Consider the following 16,307-nt stretch of genomic DNA (forward strand, 5'->3'; position numbering starts at 1 on the left):
AATCGGTCCACCGCAATTGCCACCCCTGCACCCTGTAACTGCCCACTCTAACGGCAATACTTGTAACTGCCCCTCATGCAATTTAATTAAAACCTTCACACCCTGTCATTTCCACCCCTGCTCCCCATAATTGCACCTACTGCACATTGTAACTGCACCCATGCATTTGCCATGACTGCACCCTGTAAATCATACAACTGACATCCCATGCACCTTTTACTTTCAACCCCTAACCCCTGTTAATTGCCACCCTTCAACCTCCCCCTGCAACCTCCACTCCGCACCTGCCCCATGTAAGCCACCCCACCCTATAACTGCATCCCCGTGTCACTACCCTGCCTGTCCCTGGGAGGAGACCGCCGCTCCCCTCTCCCTGCTGCCGCTGACACCTGGGGATGCCCCCGCCCGCCCACCGGTATATATAGGCGGGGAGCCGGCTCAGCGCTCCAGTCCAGTAACTGCCGCAGCCAGCACAGACCATGATCATCCCCAGCCTCCAGCGCTGCCTGCTCTGCCTGGCCTGCCTCCTGCTCCGGGGCTGCCTCTCCTACAAGAACGATGCCACTGAGATCCAGTACCCTGCACAGCTGGGCAAGCACTCAGTGCCAGGGGCCAACAGCAGTGCCAGCAACCAGGCCAGGAACGGGGGCAGGCACCCGGGCACCTCTGCCATGGACAGGAACAGTAAGTACCTGGCATGTGTGTTTATGTAATATATATATATATATATATATATATATATATATATATATATATATATATATATATATATATATATATATATATATATATATTGTTACTTTGGATAAGTTAAGTGTAGCACTGAACTTTTCCATAATTTTTTAACGCTATGCCCAATGACAATATTATCGTGCTATAATCGTGCGTATCGTCTGGTGCACCCATTATGTCATTAATGACGCTCAGTCCTCCTTAACGACCCCCCTGTCATCTGCACATGCAGTCATATCCTGCCTATGTCATGAATGTGATCCTGAATACGGCCGCTGGACAATATCGTCAGCGATATCGTTCAGTAGGTATGCACTATACATCGTTTGTCCAGCATAGGAAGTTGAAGGGGGGGAAATCGTTAACGATATCGTATCGTGGGGCAGATGTATTAAACCTGGAGAAGAGATAAACTGAAGATAAAGGGAAAGGAGATAAACCACCAGCCAATGAACTGAGGAGTAGATTTATTAACCTCGGTGAAGTGATAAAGTGTCTGGTTTTTATCACCGGCCAATCAGCTCCTACCTGTCATTTTTCAAACCAAGCATGTAACTTCACAGTTAGGAGCTGATTGGCCGGTGATAAAAACTTCTTAGGTGTTGACCCAGCGACTGTCGAACTAGAAACTGTTGAACCAGGGTCGCTGTTAATAGCAATTCACCATCAGGTGTTACCTTATACCCCGTTCTCACTGCCACAAAAACCCGGGTATTTGCCAGGGCGAGCAGTAATTTCCCGTGTCGAGTCTCTGTGTGAAAGGGTCTTTGTGAAATTCCCGGGTGTTATGCCCTAGGAATTACACACAGGTTTTTTGCAGGGTTTTTCCTGGGTAATACACGGGTGTGTGGCAGTGTGAACAGGCTAGACCTGGGTTTTTCTCACAAAATGCAAAAAAGCAAGTTCATTGCATTGCTCAAAGCTGCTTTTTAAACATCCAATCAAAGCTGCTCTTAGATGCCACACACTTGATAGCAGGCATACCAGGGGAAGCAGTTTGAACGGGGCAGACACGGGAATTTCCCGGGACTAAGGTGCAGTATGAATGGGGTCTGTAGAGCTGAGATGCTCTGTGCCCCGCCAAAAACCCAGAATTTTGCAGGGGCGGCAATTAGAACGCAGCATAAGTTGGGTTGTTACACGGTCACTTTATAGTGGCATGTTACTGTTATACCACAGGTTTATATTCTGTTAGCTCACTTGATAAAATACATTATTTTATTAGAAAAGTATTTAATCCAGGTGATTTTCAAGCATTTTAACTCTTGCAGCGCTGCAGGGTGTTATGGACACGTTTTATACCTGTGTATTAGCCGAGAGGAAAGTTACTAGCTGGTTCCTGTTTTGGGGCTTTAAGGTGTTTTTTTTCTGTGAATGCAAAAGAATGACCCAAAGATCTTCGTTGTCTATACCCCGCCCCTCTCACCCATATCAACCAATGAGATCATAGCCTTTTCATTGTACGGTTGGCTGCGTAGCGTCCTCTCAGGGTGTCATGCTCTGGATTGTGCTCGGTGGATGGAATGGATATTAACATAGGGATCGGCAGCTCACCAGTGTAGGAATATAGGGATCAGCAGCCCACCGGTGTACTTTGGGTCAATCTGTTTTTTCTATTGCTTCATTGAGATCCGTTTGTTGCCTGTTGACTTTACAACAATATCGACATCATAACTGTCAGCATTTTGGTGTCAATCTTTTGCCTACTATGGCTGACTTGCAGTGGCAAGTTGATATATACTTATTGATAAGTATTTGGACTTTGTTGTATCTTTGTTTTTCACTGGGACTTTTTATCTGCTGATTCTTATAAAAGAGATTGTTTACTTGCATATTAGTTGTGCTGACCTCTAATTATTGGAATATATCTCTATCTATCTATCTATCTATCTATCTATCTATCTATCTATCTATATCTATCATCTATATACAGTATGTCTAGTGTCTGTGTCATCCAATCACTGCCATCTGTTGGCAGCAAGTGAAACTTCATCTCTTTCTCTCTCACACATTAGCTACCTTACTAGCTTTCGAAGCATTTGCTTCGAGCAGGCTTACTAATATATATATATTCTACTCCCCAATGCTTGTCATATAATATTACTTTGGACAAAGTGAATGCCTCAATTTAAAGTGATACAATTCATTACAAAGAGTGGATCTCTGCAACTGACACTACCTCTATACAAAGGGGGACAATGGAAATATTAGCTTGACACTGAGATCCAGGCCTTAGAAAGTGTGAGAACTCCCGACGCGGATCATATTACAGGGATTATAATGTGGGATCCTGCACGGATTCCATACTGGCAGCAGTTGCCTTCAGATTGGACATGCGTGGCGCAATTTCTGTGCGAATTGCGCCATTGTGACACGTGCCATTATGGGACGATCCGGCAGGATTTGGGGCAGCATGCCCCCAAACTCTTCAACTAAACATCCCTTCTATACAATATGGCATCTAAAGAATATCCAGCAGAATACAAAGCAACCCATTTCAAATATCTGCAAAATGACATACAGGGGGCGATTCAATTGCTTTCCCCTGCGGCTACCACTAGGGAGCGCAACAAAAGCAATTATAGCACCAACAGGGAGGATATTAGCCGCGGGTGAGGCATTTATTCTCAGTGCCTCCTGATACGGCGAGATGAGATGTGCAAAATGTCTTGCTTTAATGGTTGAAGAAACAGTTAAAACATCCATGTGGTGTAACCCTTAGCAACCAATCAGCTGTCAGGTAAAATGGTGGCTACTGTTGTTATTTTACTGCATAAGGCCTAATACCCCCACCATTCCAAACGGACTCAGACCATCTTCTAAGCAATCTGACTAGATCTGTGTGTAGGGACCGTGCATCCCTATCTCTGGGCGATTAAGATCCTGCATACAGGATAAATCTAGTCAGATCGCCAGTCAGTTCTCACCTAAGATCGCTCAGCGGCACATTGCTTGCACATTGCTGTGCAGAGCAGTGTGCTGAGCCACCTAGCATCACTCACATCGCTCAGCACAGTCGCCCCGTGTGTAGGCCCCCATATCTCTTTCCCTGGCGTTCCCGGCTATATCCGCACCTGTAGGCACTGCTCGGAGAAGGCTGCGCCGCCCCTCTCCCCACTCTCACCTGTCTGCGGCACTCCGGCAATTTTTCCTAGACATTAAAGGCTTTGATATGAGTCCAGCAGTTGTCTCCACTTCCTGGCTGAGCGCTCCTGTGCTCCAGGCATCCACACATTGCAATGAAGTCCCCGCCACCCTCATCTTGCCTGGAGCAGCCCACCACTTGTCTGAAGGGTAGAGGGGGGGGTGGATTTGGATCTCAGTGAACACTTGGCACTGTTCCCGTAGCCTTTTAATCATGCAATATGCAGGAAGAACAAAAAAAACTTCTGGCGTCTTTTAACACCATGAGGAAATGTGTGGTGGAGAGGAGAAGCAGACAAGCTCTCTCTCTGGAGATTGAAGGACGTGTTGATTAGATGTTATGGCGCGACCCATTGTCCTTGGCTGATTATCTGTTTCCGCTAAAATGGGAACGATTCGCCACTGTCATCGCTAGGGGATGTCGGCCCTAACTTTTGTAAGTAAGTTTTAATTTTTGGAAACTTTAATCTACCCCTAGGTCTAATGTCAGGGGTATTCAACATGGGGCGCTCTACTGCTGTGGAACTACACATCCCATCATGCCCTGCCACAATTTAAGTATGCCCTAAACACCGTGGCAGAGCATGCTGCTATGTGTAGTGCCACAGCGTCTGGAGGTTCGCATGCGGAACACCCCTTTCTTTGATGTTACATGGAGAACATATGGGAATACCCTGTGTACCATGCTGTATTCTACAGTATTCAATATAAAATACTTCTACTCACACACAAAGGGCGGGATGCTATATAGCAGAAATGCGGTAAAAACCCTGTTTTCGGGGTTTCTACCGCATTTCTATATGCTATATGGCGCCTCCGCAGTGTCAGCGCTGCGGAGGGAATCGCCAGCTAAAGCTGGCGAATCCCTGCAGAAGCCTATGGGCTTCTTACCGCAGCGCTGTTTGAGGGATCCGTCACGGATCCCTCCCAGCGTGCCCTGCGGCCGGCGCCGGGGTCTGCGCATGCGCAGATGGACTCCCGGGTCACAGACCCGGAAGTCCAGTGCCGGCACCGCATCGCAAGGGACAGCTCTTACCGCAAGAGCTGTCCCTTGCATGAATAACGGCATATGTTATAGCATATGCCGTTATTAAAAATGCGATGTCCGGCGAAGGGGGGCCGCGGCTGTTATAACATCCCGCCCAAAGCCATAAACCAAACTACACCAACATCTGTATCTTCTCTTATCTCAAAGTATCTTCCAACCGACCTCTTCGCTCCTCCCAAGATCTGCGTCTCTCATCCACACTCATTACTCACTCCTATTCTCTATTGCAGGACTTTCTTTGGGCTGCACCCACTTTGTGGAATGCTCTCCCACCATAAGACTCTCCCCCAGTCTCCAAACATATAAGCAATCCCTGAAAACTCATACTGTATCTTCAGGCAAGCTCATCAAATTCCAGAACCAGCCACTTAACCTGCATATACTGTTCCTATCTAATTACATCCCCACTGTACAGTCCACACATATCCACTCTCTTTTTCACATTTTCCATCTTCCTGACCCCCAGCCAAACGAGTAGGTCACCGTATGATACAGCACACAGGAACCTTTGCATTCTGGTGGAATTAATGCCTATTTCTCTATAGATTGTAAGCTTGCGAGCAGGGCCCTCCTACCTTTGGCAGTCCTTAAATACCCAGTTTGTTGTATCACTGGCTCCTATTGTAAAGTGCAACGGAATATGCTGCCCTATATAAGAAACTGTAATATAATATATATTATGCTGTATAGAAGTAGTTTAATAGGAATATAGGGGCAGATGTATATAGTCTGGTGAAGTGATAAAGCAGTGATAACATGGAAGGTGATAATGCACCATCCAATCAAATTCTAACTGTCATTTTTCAATTGCAGCTGATTGGCTAATATACTTTTCAAGGTAATTAATACTCATTCTTCTATTTGTAGACCACCATCAAGTGGGCTGCCGGGAACTGAGATCCACCAAGTATATTTCCGATGGCCAGTGCACCAGTCTGAGACCTATAAAGGAGCTGGTTTGTGCCGGGGAATGCCTCCCTCTTCCCATTCTACCCAACTGGATCGGAGGAGGCTATGGTCTGAAGTACTGGAGCCGTAGAAGCTCCCAGGAATGGCGTTGTGTGAATGACAAGACGCGCACACAGCGTATTCAGCTCCAGTGCGCCGACGGCACCAGCAGAACCTACAAAGTCACCGTGGTCACTTCCTGCAAGTGCAAAAGGTATACAAGGCAGCACAACGAGTCCAGCCACAACTATGAGGGAGCCTCCCCGGTAAAACCCATCCACCCGCACCAACATCATCACTCCAACAGCAACCGGGACAGAAAGAGACTAGGCAAGGTCAGCAAGCACATGTCTAGCTAGGCATGGGATGGTGCCAAATGACGGACTTGGTGGACCCAAGTTGGCTTCTTCTCCAGAGAGCGGGGATTAGACCTTTCTGTTCGTTGGATGACACTATACGATGAAGCTACATTATCGACACATAGATTTTTATATCTTCTAAACTTTTTGAAGGACTGAAATTTATTTTGAGATATTCTGAGCAAATTTTTGGATGTTTTATGTCTAACGCTATTATAAAACAGGATCGGAGGTGCTTAAACAAGACAAAGTATACAGAAGAAGTGGGAATAATTTATCAAACCCCTAGTTTTTGGGGTATTTTTTTCTCCAAAGGACCATAACTTTACCTTTGCCTTCTTCTTAAAAGATCAATAATTAGGCAATAATATTGCCATATTTTTCCATTTCTTACGCTCGTTTCAATATGTGTATGCCCGCCTCCTCATCTCATTCGCCAGTCAGTGCCAATCAGTATCACTTGCCAAATGCCGACGATGATTTTTTGTTTCAGTCCCCAAGGATTTCAATTTTTTATGCTTAAAATATATATTCTCCCCTTTTTTTTAAAAACCATCATCGTTGATGATATCCAAAAATGTGATTTCTTATACGATGGCGTTGCATTGCCCGGTACTATTGCTTTAACTCACCCCTTTAAATAAAGCGCCCGCCGTGTTTTTTTTTTTTTTTGTATGGTTGAAAAACTTTGGCGGTTATATAAAATGTAATTAAAATATTTATTGGCCGATGTAATTACGCATCGTCTTGTTCGTGAGCTTGGGCTCTTCGCAGAGGAGAGCTGTACAAGCTTATGAATGTGTATTTTCACTTGTACAGCGCGTTATGGGGGAGATGCGCCAAAAAATGGAGAGCGATAAAGTGGAGAGAGAGAGGGGAAAAGTACAGATCAGCTCCTAACTGTAATTTTTTTTAAATACACCATTTAATGTGACAGTTAGGGGCTGCTTCGTTGGTATTGCTCTCCAGGCTTTGAAACATCTCCCCCTATATGTCTTAAAGCATTTTTTATGTATCAAAGTATTTTCTTACAACCTGTAAGTAGACTGCATCCCGCGTTGCTTTTTTTGTAGATATTGTAAAATAATGATGTAGTATTGTGGTATATTTTTATTGTAATATTTTTATTAGTACATGTGTTGGAATGTGTATTAAAAAGCCATAAAGTGCAATGAAGAACTGATATCTTTGTGGTTTTTTGGGGTTTTTTTTTAACTCATTTTGTTATTTTTACAGTGCAGTGTAATTTATTAATTTATTTATTACCAGTTTCTTATATAGCGCACACATATTCCGCAGCGCTTTACAGAGAATAATTGAACATTCACATTAGTCCCTGCCCCAGTGGAGCTTACAATCTATATTCCCTACCACATGTACATGCACACACAGACATTCTAGGGTTAATTTTTGTTAGGAACCAAATAACCTACAAGTATATTTTTAAAATGTGGGAGGAAACCGGAGTACTCTGAGGAAACCCACTCAAGTACATGGAGAATATACAAACCCACAGTTAGGGCCATGGTTGGAATACAACCCATGACCTCAGTGCTGTGAGGCAGTAATGCTAACCAATAAACTGTCCGTACTGCCCAGTAATACAGCAACCCAGAGGGGAAACGTCATATACCTGATAAGTTCTACTGACAAAATAGCCCTCACAACTTACCATTCTGGTTGCTGGTCCCTGGACAAGACCGCAGGACATCATGTGCCGTCCCTAGGCACGACTGTAGGGGGAGGCTGAGACCACAGTAGCAGCACAGTGAAGGAGCCAGGAGCAGGCAGAGGAACAGTGCCAGTTTTATTTCAAATTTGGAGCCAGCCATGACTCTATCAGAGTGACTGCTCCTGATTGGCTTCTAGGGTGCAAGCTATGATTGGCTCGCGGACAGCTCCAAATTAAAAATGCCACCAATGCAGGATTCCATGTCAGCCTGACTGTTCCATTCCATGCCACTGCCATGCGGGCCTCCTCTATATACAGGCCCTGGACTGGAGTTCTAGCAGCTAGAATATGATGACCATTGTTCTTATTGGGCACAGTCTCACAGAATAGTGATTATCTGTCACCTGAAATAATAATTAGTATTTCCATGTTATGTCTGACTCCTCCTCCTTTCCAGCTGTGGCCCATTCTGGACCCGCCCCCTACCTGTCAATCAGCCCTGGTGAATGAAAATGTTGCCGAAGGCGCTCGCTGCATGGGGTCTGCTCACGCGTAGGAGCGCCTGTGCCCAGTGCCCCACCATAGGAGACAGGGCCGAATTCGCTGCTCAACAAGCAGGTCTGAATTAGCTCTTTAATCTGTATATTTCTTGCCCCAAAGTTTGTGATTTCTATGTTACCCCAGTATTCTAGGTCTGACATTTGGAAATATGGTGAAAACACAGGCTAGGAAAACACTGGTGCGATTATTTGGCGCCACAAGGGGTTGCAGCGCCTACAAAGTACCTAGGGCTTAATTCAACCTGGATCCACAATAATTAGACAATTTGCACATCAAACTATTATATGAATGAGTGCGTACACGTACCATAAGCATTGCGTATGCGTGAGCAGAAATAGCGTCAGAAAATGCGTAGGGATCCTAAACGCAATGTAGCCGGAGCTTGACGGGCAGGATGCCGGCGTGGAAACCTGCCGTTTTTATGGGCGTGTCCGAAAATAAAAGCAGCTGTGCCTGAGGTTTTAAGGGTGGGTCTGTGACGTCAGCACTGGGCCCGATCGGCCTGTCTCAGCTGCAGGTTAGTGGCAGCCTCTGAGCTGCTCAGATTTGCACAGATGGGGGAAAGTCTCTGATATTTCGGGAATTGCGCATGGATCTGTGAGTGGACAGCGATCTGCGATACATTTGCAAATGTGCACGGGGTATTTTCTCTTTTGGGCGGCATATAATAATTACAATGATAATTAGCGTTCCATGCGGAATTAGACCCATAAACAGGAACAATACAAGAAACAGAAACAAGTCACCAGTACAGAACATGTACAAGGTTTATAAACACGGCGACATCAGTGAGTGCTCCTGTTCGGAGCAACGCCAGCTGAGCCCACAGGTTTGATGCTGTTGTTGGCAGTGGGAAGGAGACAATGGTATAAGGGGTGTGGATCATTAGGTCACCAGCAAGTAGGTTGACAGTCGACACCACCATGTCGACTTGACCTAAGGTCGACATGGGTTAGGTTGACAGGGTCATTAGTACTAGAATGGAGGCAGTTAACATAAACATTCTAAATAACATCATTATATTGCAGAGGTGAAATATGTTTTTTAATTAATACTATTTTATTATTTTGTTTTTAACTGTTCGCCATCTTTTTACTCATCCTCTCCCTTCCAAGATAGCACTGCCTGCGTAATACCAGTGAGAGCGTTGCCAGCGCATGTAGGAGCTCACAGCACCACCTACAGACTTTTACATGGTACTGCACTCTGTGCATAAGCACTTGCTATTTCCAAAATAACATTTAAAAAGGATCCACCGGATCCATATTTCACAGTTCTACCAAAGAAAAAAATGTTCGTAGAGAACCAGTGCTGCTGTTTTTGTGTTTTTTCTTAAACACTCCACGTGCTATTTATGTTATACATATCATTTTGGCGCAGGGAGGAATTATAGGCCGCATTGTAATTTTGGATTCATCTCATTTAACATGCATGCACACGACCACGATGTGCACACCCCAACATAGGGCCATGCAATTTAGGTGTCTGGAGGTGATTATAGGGGAGAGGGGACTGGTATCTCACCGCAGTCCTTTACTCCCCTCATATGGAGTATTCCTGGAGACGGGAGGATCTCTCCTCTTTGTATTTCATCTTTTATGAGGTCTGGGAACCTGGGTTCCAGATATGTAAACTTCCCAGATGAAAGGGCTGATATTGTATACCCTGAAACGCCAGCACGTGTCGTGTGAACTCTTCTCTGCTCGCCATAAAATCTGCATTTACTTTTTATTTTGTTTTCGTAGAGCAGATTATCTTTTAGACAAATGGAGTGCGGCTGGTTTTATGGTGACGGTTGGTATTTGGCTCTTTGTTGGGCTTCCCAGTGAGGATATAAGGGGGGTGTAATGCAATGAAGGTGGAAGCGATTCGGGGCGGAGAGCCTGCCCTAACATCACTCACAGAGATAACGTTGTCAGGGTGTTTTGGAATCTGAGAGTTACTTCCCAAAAATGAAGCTTTCAATGCCAGAACGTTTCTGTGACCAGTATTCAATTATTCCACGTGTTGTATTTTTTGTTTTCATTAATAAGAGTATCTCAATTTAAAAGACGTTATAAGCTACCAATACCAAAACAGGGCCGCAGATAGGTGAGGGGTGCATGGGGGCCCATTCACATGCCAGCCCTGCCTAGAGTAGTCCTCCCGTCTGTCTCCCACACAAACCACCTTAGAGGAAAGAAAGAGAAAGTTGGATCCTATGACACCAAGAAGGATGACTTACTTGGTGTCAGAGGGCTTCTCCCCTCTGCGGCAGGTGTCCCAGAGAGACCAGAAGACAATGACACTTCTGTAACATCATGCCCTGGAGGAGATACACAGCAGGGTTCCTCCACCAGAGAACAGGTTATGATGACAGATCAGCCCAACGGATAGTGCCTATGAAGACGCCCGCAGCACAATGACCGTTGGGACAAGGCCAAGTTCATGCAGACACGAGTGGAGAGGAACCATATCTGTGCCCCGCATAAGAGTCCTAACTCATAGATGGTGATAGGAACATCACTGGGGCCGGCAGGAACAGCACTCGGCTGACAAGAACAGCACTCAGCTGACATGTACAGCACTAAGCCGACACGAACAGCACTCCGGCCTTCAGAAAGATGGGGATTAGGGCTACTGGCGACACCCCCCAAAAAACGACACTGGGCAGCCACCCCATGGGTGTGTGGGAAGAGCTGCTAATTATAAGTAAAATTCTGATGGTTACTTCCAACTAACATAACATTTTAAATGAATTAAATTGAATTAAATTAAACCAGGACACCGTCAGGTACGTCAGCTAGTTATACATCATTTGTGCTGTTAGCGGGATTATTGCATCCGTTATATACTGTGATGCTTAGATCTTATAAGGATTATGGCCCTTATTCACATTGGTGTGTACGCATAAGAATTCGCACGTTTCACCCTGCTAACGTTTCACCCTGCTAACGTTTCACCCAGCTAACGCACTGCGCATGTGCAATCTAATAAAAAAGTACTCGCAAGCAATCTTCAGAGTAGATTTCTCCGTGCGAACGAGTGCTTAGGAAGTAGGCGTGCAGTGGGCGTTAGCATGGGCGCGACCATTATAATGAGCAAAACTGGGCATACACATGGGCGTTCACTATGAGTGGTGGGTGTGCTTTCGCATGAGTGCAAGAGGGATTGTTCCCCACAAACTCAAAACTTTTCGCAAGCTCAAAGCAGGTTTTTAGTTTCGCACACCTTGCTCCTTGTAATGTGCTCATTCGTACGGAGCAAACACACGCACGAAATGGCTAAATCAATGGGTAAATCAATGGCACCTGCACACTATTGACACCAATACATGGTTGATTTCTGGAGACAATGAACTCATGCACAACTTCTGATTGCATACCAACAGCAATCAAGTGTTACCAGATACAAACTTGTATCCAGCACATGGAAATAATTGAGGAGGGTGATGTGATTTAATTGATGTGTGAGAGGATGTTTGCTGCGTGCATACTAGTATTTGGTTTGCTAACATTTGGGGAGTAGAGCATGTTCGTTAGCAGACTGTGGTGAGTGTGCGTACGAAAATGTGTGGGTGCGAGCGACCAGTTACACGTACGCGCAATGATAGTCCACCCCCCTTTTTAGTATGGTTGCGTGCGAATGATTTCGCAAGCACTATAGGCGTGCCTTCGCCCGATGCGTGCGTGTGGTTTTTTTTGTAAGAGTGCTTGCGAATGTGCATGCGAGCGCATGAACCTGAATGAGGGCCTATGTTAGGGCAGAACCAGTAGAGGGGGGATGAGATCTTTGCAGCATCTTCCTGACATCCTCAATTATTTATTTGTTTATTAATTGTAATTATAAACTTATATAGCACCAGCATTGTAAAGCCATTGGGCTTTACAATTGGGAACAAACAGTAATAGAACAAGACTGGGTAATATTATTATTATTTATTTACAGTTTCTTATATAGCGCAGCATATTCCGTTCTGACATGCAAGGAGGTCAGAGGGTCCTGCTTACAGGCTTACACTCTGTATGGAAAAAGTATTTTGCACACAGGCATAGGGCCTTATTCAGACTTGTTTGCAGGGAAAATCGAAATCTCTCTGCACATGTTACATCTACCCCACCTGCAGTGCAGCATGGTTTTGTCCATTTGAGAAAAATTTGGCTGAATCAGGCCCAATATGCTACATAGCAATACCGGCCTGGGGTAAGTGGGATGTGATAGAGAAGAAAAAAAATAATGGGGGAAATTTACTAAGAATCCTGATTACGGCCGATGCCGGGTATGACTCCATATGACCGCCATTGGTCGTATTCTCGGGAAAATACAACTCGGAAATTGGGCAGATTCACTAATCTGCCGTATTTACGGATTGGTATTTGCCCAATGGCGTAGGCGGACGTATTCCGCCATATTCATATCTACGTTTTCTTATTTGTATTTAGCATATGTGCAGCCGCTAAATACAAATATGAATTGGCAGCCTGAATGAATCAGTCATATCCGTGCAGGCTGCAGTGTAAAAACAATAGTAAAAATAAAGAAATAAAAAAGTGTGAGCCCCCCCCCCCCCCGTAATTTTTTAAAACAGCACCAGGCTCAAGGACTGGTCCTGGTTCCTAAAATACAGGGGACAAAAGGAGTAGGGGTCCCCCATATTTTAAAAGCCAGCACCAGGCCCAGCCAGCAGCTGGGGGAAACTATTTATATTAGTTCCCCCGGCCAAAGCATTAACCCCCTGACCGGTCAGCCCGGACAGGGACCCTGGAGGAGTGGGGTCCCCCAATAAAGGGGTTCCACCCCTCCAGGATAAACCCTGCCTGGGCTGAAGCTCGGGGCTGTCCCCAGTGCCCCAGGGCGGTGGGCACTGGGTTGATGGCAAATTGGGTTCGGCTGTGGAACTATGAGTCTCAGCTAGCCTCCCCCCCAGCATATTGGGACTTGTAGAACCACAAGTCTCAGCATGTGGGGCATTAATGGGCACGCTGGGACTCTTAGTTCCACGGCAGAAGCAATAGCCAAAAAAAAAACCACACGGACACACCAGAATAACGAAAATGCAGCTGTGCAATTATATCTGAATCGGGCCCAATGGCCGATTGTGTGCCCAATGTCCACTCAACCGAGGTGCCTTCGATGGTGCAACACAGTTGACTATAGCTGCAGCCAGAATGCGTCCTAGTGGACCGCCCATTGACCTGCGTTTTTAGCACAAATGCGCAATAGCAGCTGTGGTAAAAGTTGCTTCTTTATTGGTGCCCGTTTCTGAATCGTTCCCGCAGAGGCTTACAGTAGTTAGGTCAGAAATGATAAAACAAGCTAACAGCGAGATCAGTGTGTAGACTTATTATGTTCCGTGTGTCACAGCGGAGCCAGCTGGCACCTTTCTAGTTATGGAATGCTAATAATTGTCAAAGGAGCTTTAAAAAGAAAAGAAAAAAAAAAGAGGCTAAAACAAATAAGAGGTGGAAAATGAAAACATTTGGGTCTGGTTCCCCAGGAATCAACATAAGTCCATCAAGAGAAATGCGATAGGCCAGATAGCTGTTTCAATGCTATCCGGTGAATGCAGAGCTCAAATGGTGTTTTTTCACTAGCATTTGAAATCAATTGGTCACAGACATCACTGTAACACTTACCTTATGGAACCGGAGCATGCTTTGTGTTTAGACTTTAAATTTACTGACAGATGAATATTGGATTGAGGGAACGTAACAGGATTATTGCGCTGTATACAGTTAAACTGCGGACTAACACTATGAATCACACTCACATGGCTAACCGCTTGACTGCCATCGGGAATAACTGGTCCCGGCCCTCTAGAGCAGGCATGGTCAAACTGTGGCCCTCCAGCTGTTGTGAAACTACACATCCCAGCATGCCTTGCCATAGTTTTAGCAGTCCCTAATAGAAAAACTGTGGCAAGGCATGATGGGACTTGTAGTTTCACAACAGCTGGAGGGCCGTATTTTGGACATGCCTGCTCTAGAGCGTTCTATTATATCTTCCTAACTGTTATGTTTCCAAACTTCTCAGGAAAAAGCCTATTTATTATTAAGAGTCATAAGTCACTGTTATTATTATATTCTTTTCATTAGAAAAAGCAGACTGGTTTAAAAGTATTCAAAAGAAACAAACTAAAAAAAAAAAATTACAACGTCTAACTTTGACCCATCTTCCCACCTGTAGGAATGTAATTAACACGTTCCCGGCCTGATTCTGAAATGGACAAAGAGCAAATTAGAGAAGATACTGCTGACAGTACCGAGGGACCGTGGGGCAGGCATCCACATCATTAGGCCCCACCCTGCTGCAGAAATTTGAAGATTCCCAGGACCTGAGTGGCAGAGCTAAAGTGATGCTCCAAACCCCCAACATACAGACCAGCGATTCTTAAGGTGCCCATACACGGTCCGTTTAACGGATCAGTTTGGGACTTAATTAGCACGCATCGCATCAGATCGCATCCCTAGTGCATGCCTTGTGCATGCACTGTGATCCGATGCGATGTGTACCTAGTACAAAAAGTATGTGCAGCACATACTTTTTGTACCGTACGATGAGATGCGCAGGAGCGCGCATCTCATAGTACAGAACGGACGGTCCGGGAACGGACCGTCTATGGGCACCTTTAGTATTATCTTCGCTTCCTAGTGAAGTTGGAAGAATGTGGCAGAACTGCCTACTGTTCCGGAGCTCCGGGAGACTTCTCAATAAGGGGGATATTCTGGTTGACATGCAGCGCTGCGAGGTTCTCAGTGCTGCTTGTCATTTTCAGCCCGCCCGCCGTTCGCATATGCCACTGCCCCCCCCCATTTGCAGCCCGAATTCGGCCACACGGCTGTGAATGGGTGTTTTGCATAAACTTCCATTCGCAGCCTACTGGGCCAAATTCACATCATTCGATGGTCCCGACCATCGACTGATGTGGTAGGTACACACAAAACTAAGACACTCTCAGTCCTAGTTTTGCCTGTGTTTTTGTGGGAAACATGGCGGGCAGCTGACATCCGGTGCCAAAAGGTCGACATGGGTTTAGTTCGACAGGGTCATTAGGTCAACACAGCCATTACGTCGACATGGGCAAGGACGACACTCAAAAAGTCGACATTGGTTTTTGTCCCCGAATGACGACACTGTGAACATGGACACCGTATCGGCACACTATTCTATTCTCCCGCCACGCCCAGTGGATGGTAGGGCATGAAATACCGCCTGTCCGCACATGTCGACCTTCCCCCATGTCGACCTAATGCTTGTGTCGACCTAATGACCCTGTCAACCTAAAGTCATGTTGACCATTTGAAGGTGTCGACCTTCAGTGGTCGACCTAGTGACTGTATGCAGATTTTTCACTGTGGCAGGATGTGCCCATTCACAATGGTGTGCCATGTAATATATTGGGCTTTGCTGCTGGGGTGGGTGTGGTCAAGTGCATGGAGGCGTGTACATGCTCCATTGTAAATACCATGACCCCAGTGTAGATGCTGTGCCGCCAAGAGGCGGAGGCTCACAGACAGGATGATGTATCAAGCATTGAAAAGAGTGGGGGAGTTGCCAGAAGCAGCCAATCAGCATCTATCTAGCATTTTATTGAATGTGCTTGATAAATGCTTTCTCAAAGCCGATTGGTTGCCATGGGCAACTTCTCCAATGGTCCACTTCTCTATTATTTTCACTGCACACACGTTGAAACACCTTATTACACCACCAGACTTCACCCCCAGCCATCTAATTCATTCGGACCAGTTCAATACAGGAGGACTATTAGTCTCAGCACCTTACGCAGCCACAAAGCAAGGTACAAATGTACCATCAGTAACTGCCTTCATCATGCACACAGCCTCTGAGTGACTATCTACCTCTA

The 16,307-nt window shown here is 45.6% G+C and overlaps 1 protein-coding gene across 1 annotated transcript; it reads left to right on the top strand.

The window, feature by feature from the left end:
- Window positions 1-435: 435 nt before the first annotated feature.
- On the top strand, window positions 436-7,404 carry SOSTDC1 (sclerostin domain containing 1). Its single transcript, XM_083186787.1, has 2 exons — window positions 436-684; window positions 5,792-7,404. The coding sequence occupies exons 1-2, from the start codon at window positions 480-482 to the stop codon at window positions 6,229-6,231; spliced, it is 645 nt and encodes a 214-aa protein (XP_083042913.1). The 5' UTR covers window positions 436-479; the 3' UTR covers window positions 6,232-7,404.
- The last annotated feature ends 8,903 nt before the right edge of the window (window positions 7,405-16,307 follow it).

Source organism: Crinia signifera, chromosome 5 (genome assembly GCF_055691185.1).
Source record: "Crinia signifera chromosome 5, ASM5569118v1, whole genome shotgun sequence".
Classification (NCBI taxonomy): domain Eukaryota; kingdom Metazoa; phylum Chordata; class Amphibia; order Anura; family Myobatrachidae; genus Crinia; species Crinia signifera.